The sequence below is a fragment of the Macadamia integrifolia genome, chromosome 5, assembly GCF_013358625.1.
Source record: "Macadamia integrifolia cultivar HAES 741 chromosome 5, SCU_Mint_v3, whole genome shotgun sequence".
In the NCBI taxonomy this organism is placed as follows: Eukaryota; Viridiplantae; Streptophyta; class Magnoliopsida; order Proteales; family Proteaceae; genus Macadamia; species Macadamia integrifolia.
Genome location: NC_056561.1, coordinates 12,609,092 through 12,633,321, shown reverse-complemented (window position 1 = coordinate 12,633,321; position 24,230 = coordinate 12,609,092). Strand labels below are relative to the sequence as shown.

Below are 24,230 nucleotides of genomic sequence, written 5' to 3'. Positions count from 1 at the left end.
TTTTTTAAATCTACCACTGACAAATGTGATACAAAGATATGATATATACATTGAATTCTACCACAATACATGCTCTGAAGTAGTGAATGCCTAAAGAGAGAATAAACCTAGAAGCTGTCATTTTCATGCATATTTCTCGGTTATACATGTGAAATGACAATATTTATCCCATCAGAAAAAAAATTATGTTATACTAAAAGGGAAGAAAAGTAAGGTTACAAATATTTGACAACATGGGAGACGTCAATAAGATAATCCCTTTAAATAATTTCTTAATGGCAACATAAAAGGTATATAGAGTTTTAAGAAAATAATGAACTCAAGAGTCCCCAGTTGTTAAACCTGATGCAGGAGTGCTTCCATGGATCAACCTGAAACTGTTTGGGAACCTAGACCGTGAACCGGGTCCAAATTTGGGTGATGCAGTTGCACGATGGAATTAGTTGCTATCTTTAGATTTGATTTTTATTTACTTCCTTTATTGGTTAGAGATTAGATTAACAGTCTTTTATTTATATTTGATTTTATTTAGTTGCTATCTAGGTTTAGTTGCCATTTTTAATTAGCTTCCAAAATTATGTCATTATTTTTCTTTAAATAGCCCTGTAATGGAGAACTCAGTTTAGAGATTTAAAAATTTGATTTGAAATTGGATGTTTACTTGGCTGAAGCTTTGGCTGCCGTGACTCTCTCATGTTTACTTTTTTTTTTTCCCTCCTCCCCTGTTCTGGCGAAGGAATAGACCCTCACAACTGAGGATTGCTCTCTTTCCTCTCCTCTTCTTTTCCCTCCAAATTCTGGGCGTTTGATCTTCACTCTGAGGTGGTTTAAACCTTAGAAATTCATACCTGAATGTGACCTCTGCTGTGAGTTACAAGACAGATTTCAGGTCTGATCTCTAATCTACCGCCAGGCTCTAATTCAGGTTCTTCCTGTGTCCTTCCAGCCTGCAGTTCCAAGCATCTATTTTATGGGTTTGATAGAGCCTCTTCTTGAGGATATTCACCAGAAATTCTAGGCCAAACAAAGGCCGATTGAAGGAGTACTCTTGATCCAAAGCCTCCCTGGTTTTCCACCTCTTACGTTGGCTGAAGGTAGAAGAAGAAAGACTCGTGAGTGGTTTAAAACCCTTTAATTTTGTTTTTCCCATTATACCCCTCAAACCCCTTGATTTGTGTCCTTTAGTATTTGTTCTTTTATGTAAAAGTCCCTCTTTTGTTTTACCTCCATATTAATACCCCTTCCATTCCACCTTTATTTACTACTTACCCATGCCCAATAATTGCTTCCAAGACTACCCCTGGCCTATAATTCTAATCCCCTTCATATCCTACCAGTCACTTTAACCTCCTTTCCTCCTTTTGAAATTCCTTTTATTGCAAGTCTGCCACTCTTTTCTAAGTTTCTGGTAATTACTTAATTGCCATTCCCTTAAACTTCAGTTTATTTACAGAACTGCCATTATTCTTTAAATTTTGAATTTACTACTTTATTGTGGGCCCTAAGCGATCCGATTCCTGTTCTTGGAACCCGGATCCGCATCAAGTGGTATCAGAGGAAAATTTTCTTGTAATTTTCTAACCATGGCGAGTCACATCACCAATGTTGAGTTGCACAAATTGTATCGTGAGTTAGCCGAGAACCAACAGAATACTGATGCTAGGCTTGAGAGGACTGAAGCCAAGTTTGATAAATTTATGGAAGAGATGATTGCCTTTATGAGGAGGTCCGACAAGCGAGCTGAAGAAGGATCCTCTACATTACCCCCTCAGCTCAACACTTTACGGATCGAAGACACACCTCAGAGGCAGCAATCTAATCCAGTTGTTCCCCAGGATGTTACCCGGCAATTTTCTGACAGAGATTATGGCATCAAAGTTGAAATTCCCGAGTTCAGTGGTGAAAAGGGACCTGAGGAATTTCTTGACTGGCTTACCAAAGTTGAGAGAATTTTTGCGTATAAGTCTCTTCCAGACGTGAAGAAGTGTGAACTCATCATCACCAAGTTTATTGGGTATGCCTGTTCATGGTGGGATGATGTACTACATGCAAGGTTTGTCAGAAGACTTGGACCCGTTATCAATTGGGAGGTCATGAAGCAGATCCTTACTGAAAAATTTGTTCCCCTTAATTATGAAAAGGTAATGTTTCATAAATTACTTAACTTGCAACAAGGGAACAAAGATGTGGATTCTTACACCCTCGAATTCCACAAACTGTCTTCAAGGTGTCGGCTTCAGGAAACAGACCAGCAACGGGTGATGCGATATATCAGTGGGTTAAGTACTGAGATTCGACTTGAATTGGCTAACACTGATTTCAGGTCTGTTGATGTGGCAGCGGCTCATGCCAAGACAGCTGAAGAGAAGTCCATTTATTGGAAGGGTATGCTCAAGACTTCTTCAGTTTATAGACCTCCACCGCGTATGGAGGAAAAGAAGCCTGAAGCTCGCAGAGTTGAAGAGAAAAGGTCAGAGTTCAACAAGGATAGTGTTGGGGTGAAGAATATCATATGCCATAGTTGTGGCGAGAAGGGTCACTATTCCAACAAGTGTCCCAACAGGACTCGTTCTGTGAACGTTGCAGAGAAGCAGCCGACAGAGAAGAGTGAAGATGAATCTCATTTATATCCTTATCCGCTCGAGGACGATGATATTGTCGATGATGAAGATGAGGATGTAGAAGCTCATTCAGCTAGCCTTTCATCCTTTTCGAATAGACTAGTTGATAAAGCTCCTCTCTTCAGACAAAAGGGGACTCTCCTGCACGGCTCCGACCCTATTGATGTTCATGCAGTTGTTGATACTGAGGCAGAAGCAAACTTCATATCTGCTGAATTTGTTCGAGCACACAACCTTCCACAAAAGCAGCTTTTCAAGAAGATTCATGTTCGAGGTTTTGGACCCACAGCTCGAGAAGAGGCCACTGCAGTTGTTCGAGTACACCTACAGTTTGGGCCGTTACAGTACCATGTCACCTGTTTGGTCACCCCATTGGCACATTGTGACATTCTTCTAGGGCGACCTTGGCAGCGACATGCAGGCATTCTCTATGATGGTGCACGGAACACCATCAAGGTGAAGCAAGGAGGTCGTATGTACTTAATGAGGTCACACGCATTATCAGACATGCCACGTCGTCGACTGACTCCTGCTCTAGTGGCACGTCAACCTACCCTCCCTCCTCTTGGTGTTATGTTCCCATCTTCTGCTTCGAGATACGTGCCACCTCATCAACGAGCAACTTACAAGGGTATCTTGGGAGCACGACCTAACTCAACGGAGTCGAGTTCTTTTAAGACCGGGAGAGCTGATGCAGTTGCACGATGGAATTAGTTGCTATCTTTAGATTTGATTTTTATTTACTTCCTTTATTGGTTAGAGATTAGATTAACAGTCTTTTATTTATATTTGATTTTATTTAGTTGCTATCTAGGTTTAGTTGCCATTTTTAATTAGCTTCCAAAATTATGTCATTATTTTTCTTTAAATAGCCCTGTAATGGAGAACTCAGTTTAGAGATTTAAAAATTTGATTTGAAATTGGATGTTTACTTGGCTGAAGCTTTGGCTGCCGTGACTCTCTCATGTTTACTTTTTTCTTTTTTCCCTCCTCCCCTGTTCTGGCGAAGGAATAGACCCTCACAACTGAGGATTGCTATCTTTCCTCTCCTCTTCTTTTCCCTCCAAATTCTGGGTGTTTGATCTTCACTCTGAGGTGGTTTAAACCTTAGAAATTCATACCTGAATGTGACCTCTGCTGTGAGTTACAAGACAGATTTCAGGTCTGATCTCTAATCTACCGCCAGGCTCGAATTCAGGTTCTTCCTGTGTCCTTCCAGCCTGCAGTTCCAAGCATCTATTTTATGGGTTTGATAAGAGCCTCTTCTTGAGGATATTCACCAGAAATTCCAGGCCAAACAAAGGCCGATTGAAGGAGTTCTCTTGATCCAAAGCCTCCCTGGTTTTCCACCTCTTACGTTGGCTGAAGGTAGAAGAAGAAAGACTCGTGAGTGGTTTAAAACCCTTTAATTTTGTTTTTCCCATTATACCCCTCAAACCCCTTGATTTGTGTCCTTTAGTATTTGTTCTTTTATGTAAAAGTCCCTCTTTTGTTTTACCTCCATATGAATACCCCTTCCATTCCACCTTTATTTACTACTTACCCATGCCCAATAATTGCTTCCAAGACTACCCCTGGCCTATAATTCTAATCCCCTTCATATCCTACCAGTCACTTTAACCTCCTTTCCTCCTTTTGAAATTCCTTTTATTTGCAAGTCTGCCACTCTTTTCTAAGTTTCTGGTAATTACTTAATTGCCATTCCCTTAAACTTCAGTTTATTTACAGAACTGCCATTATTCTTTAAATTTTGAATTTACTACTTTATTGTGGGCCCTAAGCGATCCGATTCCTGTTCTTGGAACCCGGATCCGCATCATTGGGTCTTTGATCTAGTAGAATATTAGTCGTTTATTTATTTTCTTATTTTGATTTATCTTGTAATCTTTCAGTTAGACTAGAGTTTCATTCTGTTTTTAATTTTAGAGTTTGATTCATTATACGTTGGGTTAGATAATTTTGAGATTTTATTGATATTTCAGTTTTAGACTTCAATTCGGGAACTTTTAATTTTGTTTTTATAAATATGCTTGTAACCCAATTTATTGGGCATATTTGATAATGAATTGAAAATAGTGGGTTGTTTGGTGCTTGCATGGCTTGTGTGTGGTGAGCTTCTCCGTACGATCTCTCTACCCCTTTCTCTCTCACCCTTGTTTTCTTCTTCTATTCTTCCTTCTTCTTTTTCTTCCTCTCATTTGAGTTCTTCTCCTTCCTTCTCTAACCTGTCTCAGCGGTAACCAGATCACCCACGATTCTGGTTGTATTTATCCTTCAAGAGTTCTTCAGTCAGTTCCATAGTATGGGAGTTATTTTGACTCTCAAGGGTGACCTAAGTTCTGGGTTTTGCTTCCATCAAGCCCCTTTACTGTGAGGATCAAAGACCTGCAAACCAGGTTACTGCAACACTATTGTTAGATCTGTTTTCAGAGATTAAAACCCTCCTTACACTTGCTGGTTTGAGGGTTAATTGCTTGGCTGTTCAAAGAGTTGGAGATCATCAACCTTCGCCTGAAATCCCAACTCTAGACATGGCTTCATAAGGGAGTTCAGCTGGTTTTTACTGCTGTGAGGTTGAAGACAACCTCATGTGTGTCTGTGGGCCCATAGTGAACCCAACTTACCCTTTTAAGATTCCCTTTAAATACAAATCTGCCACTCTCTTATAAACTTCAAAATATTTACTGTTTTGCCATTAGTGCTTTGATTTGAGTTACACTAGGGTGGCTGATAGTTAACCCAAATATGGTTTTGTGACCTGGTTTTTCATCAAAACCCCGAGAACTTGTCAACTAATTGCAGCTAGTGACTCAGTCAAGCTGTTGCAAAGTCATTCCTAGGTGATCAACTTTCTGGTAGCACCAGTATTATTCATGAGTCATGTGGCACAGCCTAGATTTATAGCTTTACTAAGGTTGAACTATAAGGAGATGGAATAGGATGAAAATGATTATGGTTTAAGTCTTTAAGAAACAGAAGAAATTGGAAGAAGAAGAAGGAATTAGGTGCTGTTATGGGACTGTAAGCAGTACCCCAGTTTTCTAAACTTTTTTCTTTATTCACCCCAACTTAAAGGTATAAAAGTACTCAAAATCATCATGAATCTCTCCAGTTTCAGTTTGGTTTTCTATTTTAGAGGTTAGCCTGAATCCATGTAAGCACTTGGGCCACTTGAGTGGCACTTGGCACTTGCTTCACTTGCTTGTGCTATCATTTGGTCGCATCCTTACCATAGATTTTTGTGGTAAGCTCACCAAGGCATCAAAATCATAGTTGTCAAGGCGACTAGGCAACCCAAGGCGTTGTAGGGGCACCCTCCTAGTCACCCTAGGTTCCCTAGACGTGCAGTTTATGTAATATAGCAATGATAATTTTCTAAATATGCTTATATTCGTCATAGAAAAAATATCAATGCAATAGGGCAATATGATATGATTATGCTACTAATAACCTAATATGAGAAAACCAATGTACTATAAACAAATCATAGGATATAGATAAGCCTATTCATAAAAAAACAACAATATGTATTCATAAAAAAATAGCAATAAATATAAATCAATGTAAACTCCTGAAGTGTCAAAAAACTGATTTAATATAAGGCGAATTATCACAAACCACTAGGCAATGATTAGGCATACAAGGCGTTGCCTTTCTTTCATCAAATAGTGCGTGCTGTTACTTTGGACCCAAGAATGTGCCCGGATGCCTAGGCTACGCCTTGGAGACTGATCAAAATACCATGCGTTGAAGTTGATAACCAGTGCTTGGTTGGCAACAGTGCCTATGAGAATGATGTTGATGCATACTTTTGTCAGTCAGTTTCTACTCACATGCTTTTTTCCTATTTCCTCAATTACCTAAACTTTCATTCATATAATATACAATGGAAACTCTGTTGCCTCGTTTTTCCTGGAAGGAGAGCAATTATAACTCTGTTAATATATGTTTTCTGTTCTCCCTCATCAAAAAAGGGAGGGATCTCATTTTGCATGTGTCAATATATGTTCACGGTATCGGGTTTTGACTCTGGGGAGACCAAAATTTCGGTGGAAGCCTGAAAAATTTCGAGGATACTGGTGAATTTTTCCCAGTATGGTGGAAACTTAGGTTTTAACCCCCAAATAGTGTTTTTTTTTTTGTCTTATTTTTTGTGTACAACCTATTGTAAACATTTCTAACACATTCATATCATTAGTTTCATATTAAAAAAAAAAAAAAAAAAAAAAAAACTCAAAGTCTTACTTGTGCGGTGAACCAAAGGTTTGATATTTATTACACTGACTTGTTGGCTTAAATTCTGAAACTGTACTACATAATGACTATATATAGTCTACAATCTACATAAAAACATAAGACATAATCCAAATGATCCAAAATAGATAAAAATATTGCATCATCAACAGTTATCTATCAACATTAAACAGTAGTGACTCAATTACTCAACACTCGAAAGTAGTGACTCAATTCCAAGTAGAGTGTCTAGGCGGTTCCATCCAAGTAGTGACTCACTACCCTCAAGGCACGCATGTTATCTTTTCTAACATTATTTAGTAAGCTATATATACCTTATATCATAAAAAATCAACATTAAGCCACATCAAGTCATTAAAATCAATATTTAGCCACATCGTCATTAAAATCAACATTTAGGCACATCAAATTATAAAAAATAATATTAAGTCACATTAAATTATAAATAATCAACACTTAAAGAAATGTTCTTGTTCTATAATAAGTTTGACTGGTCAAATGATTTTTATTTTTATATGAGACTTTATATTAGGTATAACATAAAACCAGCTTTCCAACAAGTCTAAGATTACTTAAATTTGAGTTGTAATGACATAGTTATGCTTCGGTCAAACTTATTTTAAAGTGCGCGAATGCTGTTAAAATCGCCTGAATGAAAATAATTTTAGGGATATCAAAACAAAAGATTATTTTACCGGACTTTTGATTTTTAGTAATGTTTTAACATTATAGAATTTATAAAATTTTCATAATTGAGAAAAACCCTAGCATTTAGAAGTTGAAAATCGCCCCTATATCTAAAATCCAATTTTTGTTCTTGGACTGGGGGGTTGACTTTTTATCCTTTAGGAATTTGATTTTTAATCTATTTCCTTATTTATGAATAATATCTCAAGTAAATGAAATCACAAATATAAACAGCATTTACTTAAATGATATTTGGCATAAATTAGTGCCAAAAAAATGAAAATCTCCACTGCTTCCCTAAGTTTCCCACACTTGGGAGAAAAACTGCACAAAAGCGGGTCGAAATTTCCTATGTTTTGAGAAAAACTGCACAAGAGAGGGTCGAAAATTTCCATGTTTCGGTCGAAACATGGGAAACCTGGTTGAAACCTGTAGAAACCAGGTTGAAACAGGTATTTTTTAAAATCCCTAAGGTTTCGTTTCGACCTGGGTCGATACCTGCGAAACATGCGAAATTTCGCATGTTTCGCTCGAGTTCTCGAACCATTACTATGTGCTAATACATCTATGCAACAACTTTACGGAATATAGTTGAATTTTTTGGTCTATGCTTTTCCTTTATCAAATGGATTTTTTGTGTTATGCCTTTTGGTACACTGATTAATTACCATCTCCACCCTGCCCCCCACCAAAACAAAATTCTCAGGTTTTGATTGTCATACATTGGAAAATATCTAGATCATCATTATGGATAGGAACAAGCCAGGTTCTTTCAAGAAAAAATTCCAGTTCAAGAGAAAAAAGACCAACAAAAACAGCAATAGGCCGAGTTTTAGCCATGAACCAAATGCTGGGCTTCCTAATGCTTCTGACACAGTCTACCGTATTCTCTGTCCGAGTAGCAAGATTGGTAGTGTTATTGGAAAAGGTGGTAGCATAATCAATGCCTTAAGAGATGAAACCCGTGCCAAAATCAGAGTTTCTGAATCTGTTCCTGGCACAGATGAGAGAGTAATCATTATTTTTAGCTCTGCTACAAGAAAACCTAGGAGATACAATGCCAATGAAGATGATGAGGATGATGTTGTCACTGAGAATGAACATGAGTCCTTGCAGCCACATTGTCCTGCCCAGGATGCTTTGTTAAAAGTTCATGAACGAATGGCTGAGGAAGATGATCTATTTGGTGGCATAACATGCGAAGATAATAATGAAAACAGTGTGGTCACTGCACGCCTTCTTGTTCCAAACAATCAAGTGGGGTGTCTTCTAGGCAAAGGTGGAAACATCATCCAGAAATTGCGGACTGAAACTAATGCAAACATTCGTATCCTGCCTGCAGAGCACCTGCCTGCTTGTGCCATGAGCAACGATGAGTTAGTCCAGGTAATATACTGTTGCACCTGTTCACTGGTATCTTAAGCATGTTTTTGTGTATACTTGGTGTTTGAAAGGAACAATATGGTGCAGTAAATATTGAATTATGGCGTAGTTTTCAAATATTTTGTTTATTTTTCGTATATGCTAACTACATCAAGTTTGGAAATGGCATATAGAGTAAATGTTATCTATAATTTCCGTCTGTCGTATTGCATGATCATTCTTCTTTAAATAACGTAATTCTTCCAGGTGAAGCATCATCATGGAGGCATGGTGCGGATCCGAGATTCCAAAACCTGGATCGTATTGCTTATGGGCCCACCAAATCAAAAGAAACTCAAATAATGGGGTCAATGGAAAATTTTGTAAATTAGCGGAAGTTCAAGACTACAAGAAGGGAAGGCATAAGTGGGGAGGGGTAATCTTGGAACTAAAAACAAAATAAGGGCAAGAAGTAATAAAAGATGGAGGGGTAATAAGGAAAGTGGGGAATAAATTAAAGAAATAAGGCCATCGTGGGGAAGGGGGAGTCCTTTTCAACCTCCCGATACAACATAAAACTAGTGGAGAACTGACTTCTCTTCAGGTGAAGGAACTCTCTCGTATGGGCTCCTTTTGAGGAGAAACTAACTCTCTCCTTTTGACCTGCCCTAACTGATGCCTAACGTTGAGATGTCCTGAACCATATATATTGGTTCTCTTGTCTTGACTGAAGGGATTTTATTCTTTATCATTTGGAAGTATATCACACCCTATTGGAAATTTGGTTTAGATTCTTTGTGGTTCAACCTTGATTTAAATTTACCTCCTAGTTTTCCTATGTTGTTTGTGTTTTGAATTAAAGAATGATGAAAAAGGAAAATCCAGAAATGTTGTGTGACATTGGTACTTGAGCTATTTTGAAAACTGTAGTTCATTTTAATGATTCTTTACTCTTTTCTGAAACGAGATTTTATTCAAGCAAGAGGTTGTTTAATTGGTAGGTGTACACAAGGAATCGGGGTTCTTGACACTCGCTTGATCAATGAAATGCATTTATGTACTAGTTGTTGGATATGGTTTTGTTATTGCTTTGACTGATTTTGCATCAATCGATTTCCAACAGACTTTGCAAGGTTCGTGACCTTAGGTCTTACACACCGTGGATAAAATGGCTTTAGACCTAGATGGTTTAGAGATGGTTGCACTACGGGTGCAACTTTGTTATTTTTTGGATCATCGTGTGCCTGTTCTCGTACTTTTTATGTTGTCCAAAGTTTGATCTTTGTTTATTTCTAATGATTCATACTTTCAAGCTTTTCAACAGGCATGTGTTATCTCTATTCCTGGAACTTCTAATTCAATGGGCTTCAATGTTATGTGGTTGACATCACATAGCAGTTTGTTGCATCTATCTATTGAGGGTTATATTTCTCCTATGTATCTATACTCGCTTTGCTGGGTCTCGTATATTTGAGTAACCTTCATGAATAGAATTTTAGTTCTTCTCTTTGTAATTAATTGTTGATGTTTGATTCTGCAAGCACACAACATGCACAATCTATAGGAGATTGGTTTTGCAGAGTCTTGGATGATATTTGTCGTCCCAGATGAACTCTAATTTTGGAAGATATTTTTCAGATATCCGGAGCATCAGATGTGGCAAAGAGGGCTCTCTATGAAGTTTCTACTATATTGCACCAGAATCCACGTAAAGACAATCCATCAGTAAATTATTCTATGCCTTCTGGGAGCCCAGGTTTTTATCCTCCTGGTCCTCCTATGGCTAATATGTTACCACAACGAAATCCAATGTGGTCTCACCGGAACTCTGGTGCCCATGGTGCACCACCGATGCCATGGATGGGGGGATATGGAAGTGGTTTCAATGGTGTTCCACCTTTAAATGCTGGAGAGGCATCAGATGAGTTCTCTATGAAAATATTGTGTGCTGCTGGGAAGATTGGTGGGGTTATTGGTAAGGGAGGTGCAACCGTTAAACAGTTACAACAAGAGACAGGAGCTAACATTCAAGTTGATGATACAGTACCTGAGGGGGAGGAACGTGCAATTGTTGTCTCTTCCTTTGAAGTAAATCTTTCTTCCCTTTAAATCACTTCTCGATGGCATTCTTCGTTTTACTTAATTATTAGTCTTTTTACAACGATCTTTCTCTTTCTTGGATATGCATATTATAACTCATGCCAAATTGTGATTATGAACATACTGTCAAACTGGTTTCAGGCTCTCTGGAATCCAATATCACCAACCATCGAGGCTATTCTTCACCTTCAAAATAAAACAAGTGAAATGTCTGAGAAGGGCATCATCACAACAAGGCTTCTTGTTCCATCAAGTAAGGTTGGCTGCCTGCTAGGACAGGGAGGTCATGTAATTACTGAAATGAGAAGACGAACGCAAGCAGACATACGTGTTATATCCAAGGATGGGAAGCCCAAGTGTGCTTCTGAAGATGAAGAGCTTGTGCAGGTGATGTGGTTAGCATCATACCTCATATAACAACACATTTTCATGCACTGATGTGTTAACTTTTCTGTCAATCAATTTATGCTTTTCGAATCAATTATTTATAGGCTTATGATTCTGTCAACTGATCTTACTTTTTGTGATATAGATATGCGGAAATATTGCTGTCGCTAGAGAAGCCCTGTCAGAGATTGCATCAAGGCTTAGAGTGAGAACTCTCCGAGGTTCAAATGCTGCACTTGAACCTCCTTCTGTACCGCCACCTTTTCAAGGATTTGGTCCTCCGGGTCCTATTCCTCCAGGTCCTTCAGGAAACTTCCCTGGGAGAACACTACCACCATCTGGCATGACTGGAATTAGTGGTTCTGGTGGATATGAACACCTACAGGTATCTTCATTTTGAGTTCTGTTTATAAGTCTGGTGTTTATAGTTATGGGGTACTGATGAGGTCCACAGCATATTCATTGGTTTGTTGATTGTGGATGCTAAAGTGAATTTCTGGCTACTTTATGGGATTTGTCTGATTAAGATTATTAGATCATGTGTTGGATTTATCCAGTTATGTCCAGTGTTTTAAATATCAGTAGGCATATTATCGTATCTACCGATACGTATTGGTATGAGTAGGTATTGATACAATACTTATTTTTTAAAATGTTTGTATTGACCGATTCAGTCCGATATGGTCTGTATTCAGGTAAGATACACCTCTTTTAAACCTGCAAAACATAAATCATGACTGAGATATGAAACTGAGAGCAACCGAAGGCCTTGGAAACTTGTTTTTCTCTTCGATATGAGTTGGAAGACATCATCTAATGTAAAAAATGACTCTAATCTTTACCATGTCAACAAGTTTTGGAGACTTAAGAGTATTCTAATCACAGATCAAAACTGATTTGGGCAAAAAGGTGGTAAAGTTGCAGATCTCTTTTTTTGTTTTGATTATGTATATAAACAACTCAAATCCTTGCATCAAACTGATACATATTTACATACTGCATAATAAGGTGCTTTATGCTTCAAAACTGTATTTTATATGTATCAAAAGCACATCCATGCATTTCTTGACCATTTCCATGTGTCTCTTAGTGTAGGACAAGGAAGGCTTGCTGTTTTGGTTATGGAAAGTATAAACTGCTAAAGTGAAAATTAGGGTTAGGGTTTAGAAGGAAGGGGGTAAGTGATTTTGAACTGGCTAGGATTTAAAGGAGTTAGGGTTTTGTGAAGTTGGATGTGAGGTTGAATAGGCTGTAATTGGTTCGGATATGCTGGAAGGGAAAATAGAAAGTATTGAAAAGCACGTCTTGGTAGTGGATGAAAGGGTGTAAGGTTAGGGTTAAAGGAAGAAGGCTGGGACAGTGTTTTGCTGGTGGTTTGATTGAGAGTGTTGGTGGAAAAAGAAGCTGCTCAGAGCTTGAAGAACCTGCTGTAACAGTGTCAGAAAGAGCAAGTAGAAGAGAAAGGAAAAGGTAACTCATATTGGGATTCCACCTTCGAAGGGGCCTGTACATCCATGCAATAATAGCTCTAAGCTTGAGAGAAAAATTCTTTCTTTGATTCAATCTTATACAAGTAGTACAAACCTAAATATAGGTGAAGGGAAAACTCCAAATGGAAACTAGTTGCCTGTATAAACTCAGAAACAGAAACTAGTTTCTAAAAGCTATTACCCCATAACTTAAATACCCTTGGGCACTTCCAGACACTCTAGAAACTACAAAATTGGTCTTTGTAGCCTACTAAAAGTCTGTAACACTAAGAGGCCATAACACAAGAAACTAATTAAGCCCAAATGCCACAACCCAATTACGTCCAATTACCATATTACCATTGCTACACAAAAACTTTGACTGAACATATCTTCTAATCTATTAAACTTATTGCAAAATTCTCTTAACCACTTATTCTACTTACTAAACCCTTGTTAAGGACTTAATGAGTTGAGGATTTTCCATATGTTCAGTGTTATGAAGGCGACTGAAGCTACAGAGGGATAAGGAGAACATAGAAGCAATAAAATGGAACTTTTCTCTTAGTCAGGCAACATGAAGAATTCATTTTGAAGATTGAAAGGTTTGGGAATGTGACTCCTTGAGTAATGAGGAAATGGTGAATTTGGACAAAAGGAAGGTGCTAATGTTGAACCTGATCAGTTTCCAGCATATTTGTGTGATGGTCATATTATATCTTCCTTTAAGAAAAGAGAGAGAGAGAAAAAAAAAAAAAAATAATGGTGATGTTGTTAGTACTGGGAAACTTCAATGAATTTTCTTATAGGTACTTGTTTTATTTGGATAGAGAAGAAGTTCAGAAGTATTTATGCTTTTCTCATGAATACAATGTTTATGTTCATTTGAAGAATTTAAAAGGTAGTTTGGTTCTACTGTAAATTTAAGTTGTTCTGCTTAGCGTTTGGCAATAAACAAGCAACACTAAACAAGTGTGGCTGAGGGATGTTGGCAGAACCAGGAAGGGTATAATTAGTACTGAATGCATTCGAGGAACTTATAAGCAAGGTGTCGAGTATTGGTATCGGTTAGTGTATTGGGAGGGTGGTTTTAAGAGATGTTTCGGAGAGATGTGAGATATGCATAGAAATGCTTAGGTAGTTGTACCCAATATCTGCCACAGGGCAGATCAGTGAGAGACCAAATTTTATGTACAAGTATCCCCATCATACTTTGATTTCATGTCAAATTTGACAAATCAGAGCTGTCCATGTGGCAGTATATAAAGCTTTAAAGATGCATTATATTTAGAGAAGCAAATGGGTGGTTAGAAACAATGGAAATATGCCAATAAGCTGTGTAAATTGACACGTAACTATTCTAGATCATGCCCTTTGATGGAGGGCCGATGGAGAAGGAAATAAATCCTTAAGATGGGTCTCAGAGTTGTAGGGGGAGAGGAAGAAATCGCACAAAGAAAAAGGGGGGGGGGAAGGGTAGGAGAATTGCACACGCCCGCAGGCTTCACAAACACTCAACTCGAATAATCTTTTCATTCTTCAGTTCTGATTTGTCTATTGGTTACACCCAATTTGAAGGAAAAATAAAAGGCATAAAAATAGAAACTCAACTAAAATAAGAAACTACCTGGAGCAAGAGAACAAATTGCAAGTTGACTCTCTAAATTCTACGTGAACATAACTTGCTAAAATAAAGTGAATAAAATAAAATCAAAGACAATCTTTTTAAATAAAGTAAAATCCTAAAATCCTAGACCAAAACCAATATGGATCAAGTTCATCTCTGTTTGGAAACACAGATAGGTATGGATCGGTCCATGGGTGTGCATCTGCATCAACTCTATTGGTGTTGAGAAAAACCGGTCCGCAAGTTTTGTAGAAGGGTAACAATAAAAGCTCACGAGTGGGGGTGAATTGCTCATTGTTTGTGACATGAACAAAATCCAAGATATAAAGTTTTGGAGGAGCATTTAGGTCCGGAAAATCATAGGGGAGAACAAACTCATAATGGGGAAGCGTTGTGCTGAAGTCCATCATTACTCGAGCCACAAGCTTCTCATTTTCCGGTGCCGTTATTGGTTCCACAACTAGACGGTCTTCCTCTTGTTTTGACTCAGTTGATTTGTCTTGTGGTTGCAATGTTGGTACCACCTTCTTTGAGTTAGCCGAACTATGAAGAACAAATTTCTGATGCATGTGGAAAGGTTGGATGGTGCACAAATTTTTATCATGATCAACAATGCCATGCTCTTCTTCTAACCGACCTCGACCCAATTTAATAATGTGTTGAGGAGAGTCCAACAGAGAGTCAAACACTTCACAAAAAGCATGTCAAAATATTGAGAAGCAAAGAACTCAACGAATACATCATCCTCTGACTAAAAAATAATCTGATTGGTCTTAGACAACATATCCACCATAGCTCTTGGGATGAAATTGTCATTTAGTCGCTCATCAATCAACAAATTAGCAAGCTCTCCTTTAGGCAATCACACTCTGAATTTGAACACAAAAGATTCCATGGTCCGTTTTGTAATTGGAAGCACTTTAGGCCCACTATGGCAAGAGAACACTTAAGGTAAGGGTGAATGGCAAAATAGTAATTATATTGCGGTAAGAGGAGGGTGGCTGAATGGTAATTATATGGAAGTCCTTTAGTGAGTGGCACAATTGTAAATATGAGGAATTCTATTCTAAACACAAAGGGAGGTCACGTGTGGGTGGGGGCAAACTTGGAAGTTATAGAAAAATTAGGACAAAAGTGATAAAAGGGAAAGGGAGGGGTAAATAAGGAAGGAAAAAAAGGTAAATAGAGAGGTAATCAAATAAAAAGGTGGGGTAGAAGTCGATCACTAACTGAGGGAGAGGTCTCGTGCGTGGAGACTGTAGTTATGGAACCAGTAGGGGTAGGTCTTTTGCTCGTGGATTCTGTTGTCGAAGAGGAAGCCGACGATCAAGGATGACCACTTCTACTGCGACGGTGGTGGTGGTGGTTGTTCGAACCAGGTGTGTTCTTTACTTCTGTCTCGCACTCTCTCCTCTCTTATTTAGTCCTGTCGCTCTCTCGTCTCTTCTTTTTCTTTGGGTTGCTGCTTCTCACTTTCTCGTCTCGGATTCACTTCTTTTTTTGCTTTTGTTTTGTTTTTATTTTTTTCCCCATTGGAATCCCAGCGACAGGAACCGACAAGGGTTTGGGAAGATGGTGGCTACAGTGGGTTGGGGTTTCGGTTCAGCTTCTCTGTGTTGAATAGAGACCTTTTTTTGTTTTTTTGTTTTTTTTGTTTTTTTCTTATTGGAACTCAGTTCTTTGCAGAAGACAGAACAGAGGAATGGGGAAGAGATGGGAAAGAAAAGAGGACGAAGGAATGATCCTTTGGCTTTGATACCAAATTGGAGGCCAATGAGGAAGGGAAGAAATCCCTGAGATGGGTCTTAGAGTTGCAGGGGAGGGAGAAATCATACTAAGAAAAGGGGGGAAGGAGAATTGCACACACGCTCGCAGGCTTCACAAGCACTTGACTCAATTCTTTTCATTCTTCAATTCTAATTTGTCTATTGGTTAAACCAATTTAAAGGAAAAATAAAAGACAAAAAATCAAGGTTTAAGATCTCGCTCTGCCCCCCATCTCGCTGATCCAAAATAGAGAGATTTGGCGAGATTTCGGTGGTTGGTCTTGGTGGCCAGTTGGTCTTTGTAGCCCCTGAAACTTGGTATTTACCCTATTTCGGGCCTTTTAAACAGAAAGGAAACATTAGTTTTTTAGAAATCAAACTTAAAATGGTACTTTGACTTTGTAGCCTATATAAGAAGTCTCCGACTTGTTGGACCCTAGGCCAGTATGCTCTATTCCACAATCCACAATCCACAATCCACAATCCACAATCCACAATCCACAATCCACATTCCACAATAAACACATGGCACAACATAATCATAAGAATTTAAAAGACATCATAGATAATAACTTAATTGCTTAACAATTAACATTGATGACCAATGAGTCTCATTCACATACATTAAAAATTAAAGTAACTCCAAATGTGGATAAAGAGGTAATCTTCTCTACTTTTTAAACTTTGATGAGTATAGGAATGGAGATCTTCAAGAAAAAGTACCAAATCCTTGCTCCTTAGTGTTTTTTCTTCAAAAAAGTAGTGAGAGAGGCGACATCTCGAGATCTTGGTTGAGTTTTTGTACAATTATAACTCGTCATACATCTCGTCTCTCCTTTTTGAAAAGGGAGATATTAGAGAGATCTCCCTGAGATCTTAAACCATGATAAAAATAGAAACTCAACTGGAATAAGAAACTACCTTAAGCAAGGTAACAAATTGCAAACCGACTCTCTAAATCCTACGTGAACCTAACTTGCTAAAATAAAGCGAATAAAATAAAATCAAAGACAATCTTTCTAAATAAAGTAAATTCTTAAAATCCTACTAGACCCAAAACGATATGGATCTGGTTCATCTTTGTCCGTAAACCCAGATGAGTATGGGTCGGTCCATGGGTGTGCATCTGCATCACCCTTCCTATTCAATGATTGGGTTTGCCAAATCATCCTTCCATGTGGCTTATTAAATGTTAGTGCATAGAAGCTTCCATGGGTGGCACACTAAGGTGAAAATTACTTTAGGTATAAAAGGGAAAGAGAGAGTGAGAAGGGGGTGAAGTCGGTGGAGAGACCCTCCATGGCTCCACCATTGCTGTAACCTGCTGTCCTCGTTGCCTGCTGCCACTGTTGCCATTGTCTCTTCCATCGCCGTTGCTTCTGTGCAGGTGAGTTCTTCTTTGCCGTTGGCAGTGCCTGTTGCTGGTGGTGTTGTTTTCGGAAGTGTTAACTCTCTGGTTTTGAGCTCTAATGGCATATCTGATGTAGATCGAGCTATCAAAAAGAGAATTCAGTGCTGGCCCAATTCTGGTTCAGATCTGGTTCACTTTTATACATTGAACCAGCCTTGTTTTTCTCCAGTCGGATCAGCCAACCTGCTGTTACTGTTCACGTGAACAGTTCCTTGGGGTCCAATAATGACAGCTGGTTTGGGAAAGATGCTGCCAGCACTTGTTAGGATATTAGATATTAGTTTCTATTTTTATTTCTTTGTTTTATCTTGGCAAGCAAGCTTTGTAACTTGGGAAAATTTGTTTCCTTTTTTAGTTAGTTTCTATTTTCTTATTGATTAAGTTAGTCTAGTTAGTTTCCTATTTTTGTTATTCAAAAAAGTTTCTATTTTGTAACGTATGTTAGTTTCCTTTTTATCATTAGTTGTTAGTTTCTAATTTACTCTTACTTGGTTAGCAACTTTGAAGTTAAATTTGAAGGTTTTATTTCTAGCATTAGTTTCCTTTTTTTCATTATTTATTTATTTATTTTATTATTATGTCTTTGTGTCCAAGCAATGTAAGTCTATTGAAAGCCCTTCAATTATAATGAGAAGACAGATTTGAGTTAAATAAAAAAAGATGGCTTATGCTGTTGTGCTGACGGATGCAATTGGGTGAGATGCCTAAACTTGAGGGGTAAGATGACCATTTCCTATTCTTCTTCCACCCTCTCAACCCTCCATCAAATTCTGTTTTTATTTATTTATTTTATTTTATTTTTTCTGAGTGCTGAATATCCGTCTAGTACCAGCTTGAAGACCACTTGCAAGGCTGTTTCATTATTACTATTGCTGTAACCTGATTTTCAGCAGTGTTACTGCTATAAGTTCCTGATTATTGAGCATTCGAACTCATCTTTTGAAGGCTTCATTGCATTCATACTAGGGTCCTTTGACTCAAATTTGAAAACCATCCAAGGCCTTTAGCTGCTTCTACTGCAGAGCTTCCATAAAGTTTCTTTTTTCATTCTTCGAGCATAACTTCCCAACCAGCCATCAGTTGAGGCTCATCTTTGGAAGGTTTGTTGACCCATATAGGACCTTTGTCTACTCCAAGTTTCAGCTCCGTCTGAGCCACAGTTTGTGAGTTCATTAATTTCTCCCTATTTAGCCAGATTTTGAGATTCTGCCTGGGATTTGTTATCCTAGTTCTACATTAATATCGACTATATTAAGTCATTAGAACTGTATTGGTTTGTATCAGTCGATACAGTCAATACTGGTCCAATAAAGTGTTTTTTTAACAGCACCTTCTCCCTATTGTATCATATTAGTACCTACCGAAACCAGCACGTATCAGGCTTATCTAGTCGATATGTATTGATACAGGATACTATGCTTACGAGTATTAACATTACATTGCAACACGTATCAGGCTTATCTGGTCCCTCTCCCCTAAGTCTTTCTCTTCTTCGGCCTAGGACCTCAGTAGAACGCATAACCCTCCTACTCCTTGGCATAGCTTTTCTGCTTGGAGAGCCTTATCCAACTGTCTCCTCACCCAGTCTTTCCTAATCCATAGACACATCCTTGTCCCCTTGCCCCTTGGCTTGCTGCTTTTGCTGGAACAGGACTAAAGATTCTAACCATCTCTTCTTCCAATGCCCTTTTTCCTCTTCCATTTGGAAAAGAGTCCTTTGTTGTTGTTGGCCGAGCCCTCGCCTCTCCCTTCCCCTTTTGAGAGATGGAGTACCAAATCTAGGTCCTTTGATGTGGAATGCTATCTTGTTCGATGTGAGCTCCAAATTAGCTTCCCTCCCCCATAGACCTATAAGGGACTCCCAAAGGAACAGACTCACTGTTGTTGCTTGAGGTTTGACCATATTCCTTTTGCCTTCCCCCTCCCCCCTTGGGCTGCTTGTTCTGGCCCTTTAGCCTTTTCCCCTCTCTTTCCCCTCAGGGCTGTATATTCTTCTTGCTTGTTATATTGTTATTAATTCATCAAAAAAAAAAATTAAAAAAAAAAAAAATAAATAAATAAAAAAATAAATAAAAAAATAAAAAAAGGGAAACTTGAGAGATGGTGTTTGTGCCTGTGCAGTGCACAGATTAACAAATGCGCAACTGAGCGTAAGTCATATGGTGCATATTGGGACCTTACAAGGGCAAAGATAAAGCTATAGATTCCCATATTCAAATGTAAATTTGTAGTAAAGAAAACAGTTGGGGCTTCAACTGCAGATATGGCCTAATTAGAGTGGAGTAGGTGATCGTGTATAGTCAACCCCATGAAGCTAAGATAAGGCTTACTGAATTGAGTTACAAGTACTTGTGGAGATAAGGTCTTTTTGGAGCTTAAGACCCTTATTTGGAGTTATAGGTAAAGAAACAAATTTGTAACATCTTCCATAAGAAAAGTTTTGTAAGCTGCTTGAAATTTTTGGTAATTTTATCACAAGTATCAATGTCAGCTGCCACTTTTAATGGAAGTGAAAACTAAAATGGCCTAATAAGAAATCGTATTCCTAGTCATAAAAGCATGCAAGGATGATGTAGATAAGTCACTTGGGCTTATTTTATTACAAATAAGCCTTGTGTTGTGTTATGTATGTGTTGGGCCTTTGATCCCATGGGTTTTCTTTGAAATGGGCCACTTTAATGGGCCTAAAATATGGGTATAAAGTAGGAAAACGGGATTTATATTCAGTGCTTTTATTTAAGTTGTTTTAATTCAATAAAGGCCCATTGGGCCCATCGAGTGTAATGTCCTATAAGGACTATTGGTTAGCCAATCCTACTCCATGTTGGAATTAGAAGTCTAGTCCTAGTTCTATTTGAGGTCCTTGTTGTAGTAGGAGTGCCTAGTCCAAATCTATTTGGAAACTAGCTCCTAGTCAAGGTATGATTGTAATTCTGCCCTCTTTAAATGGAGGAGCCTATGCACTGATATTTCTTAGATTTGAATGAATGAATTATTGACTGATTACTCTTTAGCTAAAAGAGCTGTTATTGAGAGGTGAGATGCCTAAACCTTTGAGGGGTGTGATACCCAAAACCTGAGGGGTGAGATGCCTATTCCTTTATTCTCTTTCACCCTTCCCAACCCCCCATCTATTTTAGTCTTCTTTTTCTATTTTTATTTTCTGTTATTAATTGTTTACTGCAAGAAGAATTCAGATTCTGTTAGAGTTCATTACTGTCAAGATCGGCCAGCACCTGTAAGGAGTTTTGAAGTCCAATCGATCTCCAGTATCTCCTCCATCTGAAGTCTGATCTGCTTCATCTTCTAGGGGTTGTTCCACATCATTAGTGGATCAATCGATCCATCTTGGGAGAACCATTCAAGGTTACGAGTTGCTGTTACTGGAGAATTCTGACAAATTCTCTTTCCTAGGTCTGATTTTCAAGAAAGTGAATATCTCAGCAACCAACAGTCGGAAGTGCTTCAAATTTTAGGTTTTTGCACCATTCCTAGAGACTACCTACGCCCAAGAGTGCAGCTCAATTGGAGCCCTACAGACCTGGCCGCACATCTCTCTGTCCAGCCATATTGCAGGTCTTTCTATCTTCCATCGGGTTGGGTTTTGGGCTGGTTTTGCTCCTATATGGGTTGTATCCTTGGGGGTTTATTTGATGGTCTTATTTCTTTGTTTCTTGGTGCTATTTGTATTGTTTGGGGTTATAAACTGCTGGGGGTAGTTTATTTCTTATAATCTACTCTTGCATTAAAGGAACTAAAGAATACACAGGGTTCTAATTGTAGGGGATAGATTTGATTCAGTGCATATTGTTGTCTCATTACATTTTATTTTTTATTTTTTTTGAAATCAAAGAATTTCTGAAATGTGATAAATGAAATCTGAAAAATTGTCATAGTTTATTGTCCACCTAATAATGGAGAGTTCAATCTATGCATGCATATTTATTTGGTGATGCATCATTTACAGTGGATGTGTTTTATCGCAGTAAATTTCCTTTTCTTTTATGTGCTCTGCTTTTGAAGTGGCAGGCACCAAATAATTTTCAAATTTTGGATATATGTATGTTGCTTAGATACAGTAATCTTATTTACTTGGTATGTGGATCAAAGTAGAACCTCAATCTATGTTTTTGAAGCATCAATATTAAAACTAGAGCTTGATATTCACCGCCCTGATCAGAGTGCAAACTTTCTATGGTGTTTTACATGTTAATGCTAAACTAGTTCCCATTATGATGCATTTTGGTGCTTCTATGAGGACTTCTTACAATATTGCTCAAATGGTATTTAGTATCTATCCCCTCTGATGACTAAAATACTGTTTTTCTGTATTTCAAGGCTCTGGGACATGAATATGAAGGCCAGAGTTATCCTGTCCAGCCATCTGCTACCGGGTACAGTAACTACTAATCTTCTGATCCTTTTTTTTTTTTTTTTTTTGAGAGTTGTGATGGAGTGGTTCTCTGTCTTCCTTGTTCTCCAGGTATGCAAATGTAAGTAGTTCTATGGAGGTTAAGGTTCCCTACAGTGCAGTAGGTTCTCTTCTTGGAACAGGTGGAAGTAGTATCTCCAATATTCGTGAGGTTAGACTTTAAACTTGTCCAAAGTGTTAAAATAAGTTGAAATTTCCAACTGCTGTCAGATATCCAGATGGGCAATGAAACCTGCTAGGATGTAGTTCTGTATAAGATTAATGTAGTAAGGATTTATTCTGTTAAGTTCTGATTTGTGATTTTATTAGTAAAAATTAGAACCTTTTGTGGTGGAAAAAAAGCCAACTTTCATGGTCTCCCAATTCTCCTCCCAAAAATGCAGGTTTCTGGAGCTAGAGTGAAACTGCAAGATCCTCAGTCTGGAGCATCAGAATGTGTTGTTGAGATCCATGGGTCTAATGAGCAAATGAATGCAGCTCAGAATCTTCTTCAGGCATTCATTTCTTCAGCAGTACAGAACTTCAATTCGCAGCAGCAAGCTTATCAATAGTAACTTTGTCCATTTTTCTCTTTTATAGTTTTTGGATATTTTTGTACCATAAGTAACTTTTTTATTTCCCCCCCTGCTCTTGTAAGGCTGATAGTAGGCTGTTAGTGAGAAATTAACCTCAATCAAAGTTGATTGTTTCAGGTGTTAGCATTACTATCAGGATCACTTGTAGCTCTTTCTATATTTCTCATGGCTCATGTTATCTGTTTGCTGGCAGAAATAACATGTAAAATCCCTCAAACATTTACCCAACTTGGCAATTTCCTCCTGTATAGGGGCTCGGGTAACATTTTGGTCGTTTAGACTTGCACTTAAATTTTTAGATAGATTAAAGGCCATCCATCCATCGTTCATCGATGGGTGAGAACAAAGGAAATTTTATTTAGAAATTTGTTGGTTAGTCGGTCAGAGGTTCGAGTCCGTGGGACATTCCTCAAGGGTAACTCAACCTTGATTGGCTGCAGTGGAGAGGAACCCATGAAGTGTCTTGGTGTTTACAGCGGATGACAAGAAACACCACTTGGGTGACTCCACAAAAGGCTATTCTACCGTCAAGCTCTTGGGGGCTGCACAGATTTATCACAGAAGGGGTCCTGGATTGTGCCTCCGTTGTAATCCATCGTTCCAAATTGCACATAACCAGTTCAAGCTCTCTGTACGTGGTGGGTGACTAACAGAACAAGGTTTTTCCCTTTAGTGGTTTTCCTCTTTTTCTTGAGTTGCAGGGCTGCACCATACTGACTCTTCTTTTTGCAAGTTTATTGTAGTCGAATCAAAGTAGTCGTCACAAATAAGGATTAGATGATCCACAAAGGCAATGTTGATACGCATAAAAGGACAGTTTAGAGTTGGAGAAATGTTACAAATAGAGGGAGTAGCAGCATTGCCACAGTCAGCAACCCATTTATAAATGGAGAGGGTTAAATATAATACATGGTTATAGCAGAGAACAAACGAGACTTGTCAGGTTGGGAAAGAGAATGGGAGGGAGGAAAAGTTTCATTCAAATCCACAACAGAAGAAGAAAGGAGATACTTTGTATCCCAAGAGGCCCAGCAAACCCAAATGTGTTTTGAAAAATAACAAAACAAAATTCCGTATCCACTTTCAAGTTTACCAAAAAAGAGGGGGTGAATTTTAAGTTTCATAAAACTTTCCAAAACTTCTTATATCCCCGTGTTTGGGATCTATCACTGAGCCCATTTTTAAGGAGAAAATTAACAATAACGCGGGTATTTAAACTACCATTCTGAGACCAGGACAAAACCAACCATCATTAAAAGGAGGAGAACCCATGCAATGCAACAAACCATAATTCCAATGACCCTCGAGTAATGAGATCACTAACCTTATTCCAATAAGTCAATGGCATTACACCATTGCGATACTTTGAATAGACCTGAGTACATATAGGATACACCGGTGCTAAAACCTTTTCTCGAGATATCTTCCAAACTGTTGGGGTCGTTGCTCTGGATGTTGTTCCCCCGATGTGAAAACAGTTGATTCCGTAGTTTTAAAAATGTGATGATCCCAAGTACTCCTTAACATAATAAGTGGGTC

The 24,230-nt window shown here is 38.3% G+C and overlaps 1 protein-coding gene across 2 annotated transcripts in view; it reads left to right on the top strand.

Annotated features, from left to right (window-relative positions):
* LOC122079266 (KH domain-containing protein HEN4-like) overlaps positions 1-22,820 on the top strand; it is a 24,720-nt gene extending 1,900 nt beyond the window's left edge. The window contains exons 2-8 of one of the 2 annotated variants that reach the window (XM_042645588.1): positions 8,269-8,948; positions 10,563-11,012; positions 11,166-11,411; positions 11,557-11,796; positions 22,023-22,078; positions 22,168-22,267; positions 22,500-22,820. In XM_042645588.1, coding sequence (XP_042501522.1) covers positions 8,310-8,948; positions 10,563-11,012; positions 11,166-11,411; positions 11,557-11,796; positions 22,023-22,078; positions 22,168-22,267; positions 22,500-22,667 — 1,899 coding nt within the window. In that variant the 5' untranslated portion in view covers positions 8,269-8,309 and the 3' untranslated portion in view covers positions 22,668-22,820. Of the gene's footprint in view, positions 1-8,268; positions 8,949-10,562; positions 11,013-11,165; positions 11,412-11,556; positions 11,797-13,375; positions 13,803-22,022; positions 22,079-22,167; positions 22,268-22,499 lie in introns of those variants that run through there. The other variant, XM_042645589.1, reaches the window with a different exon arrangement.
* The last annotated feature ends 1,410 nt before the right edge of the window (positions 22,821-24,230 follow it).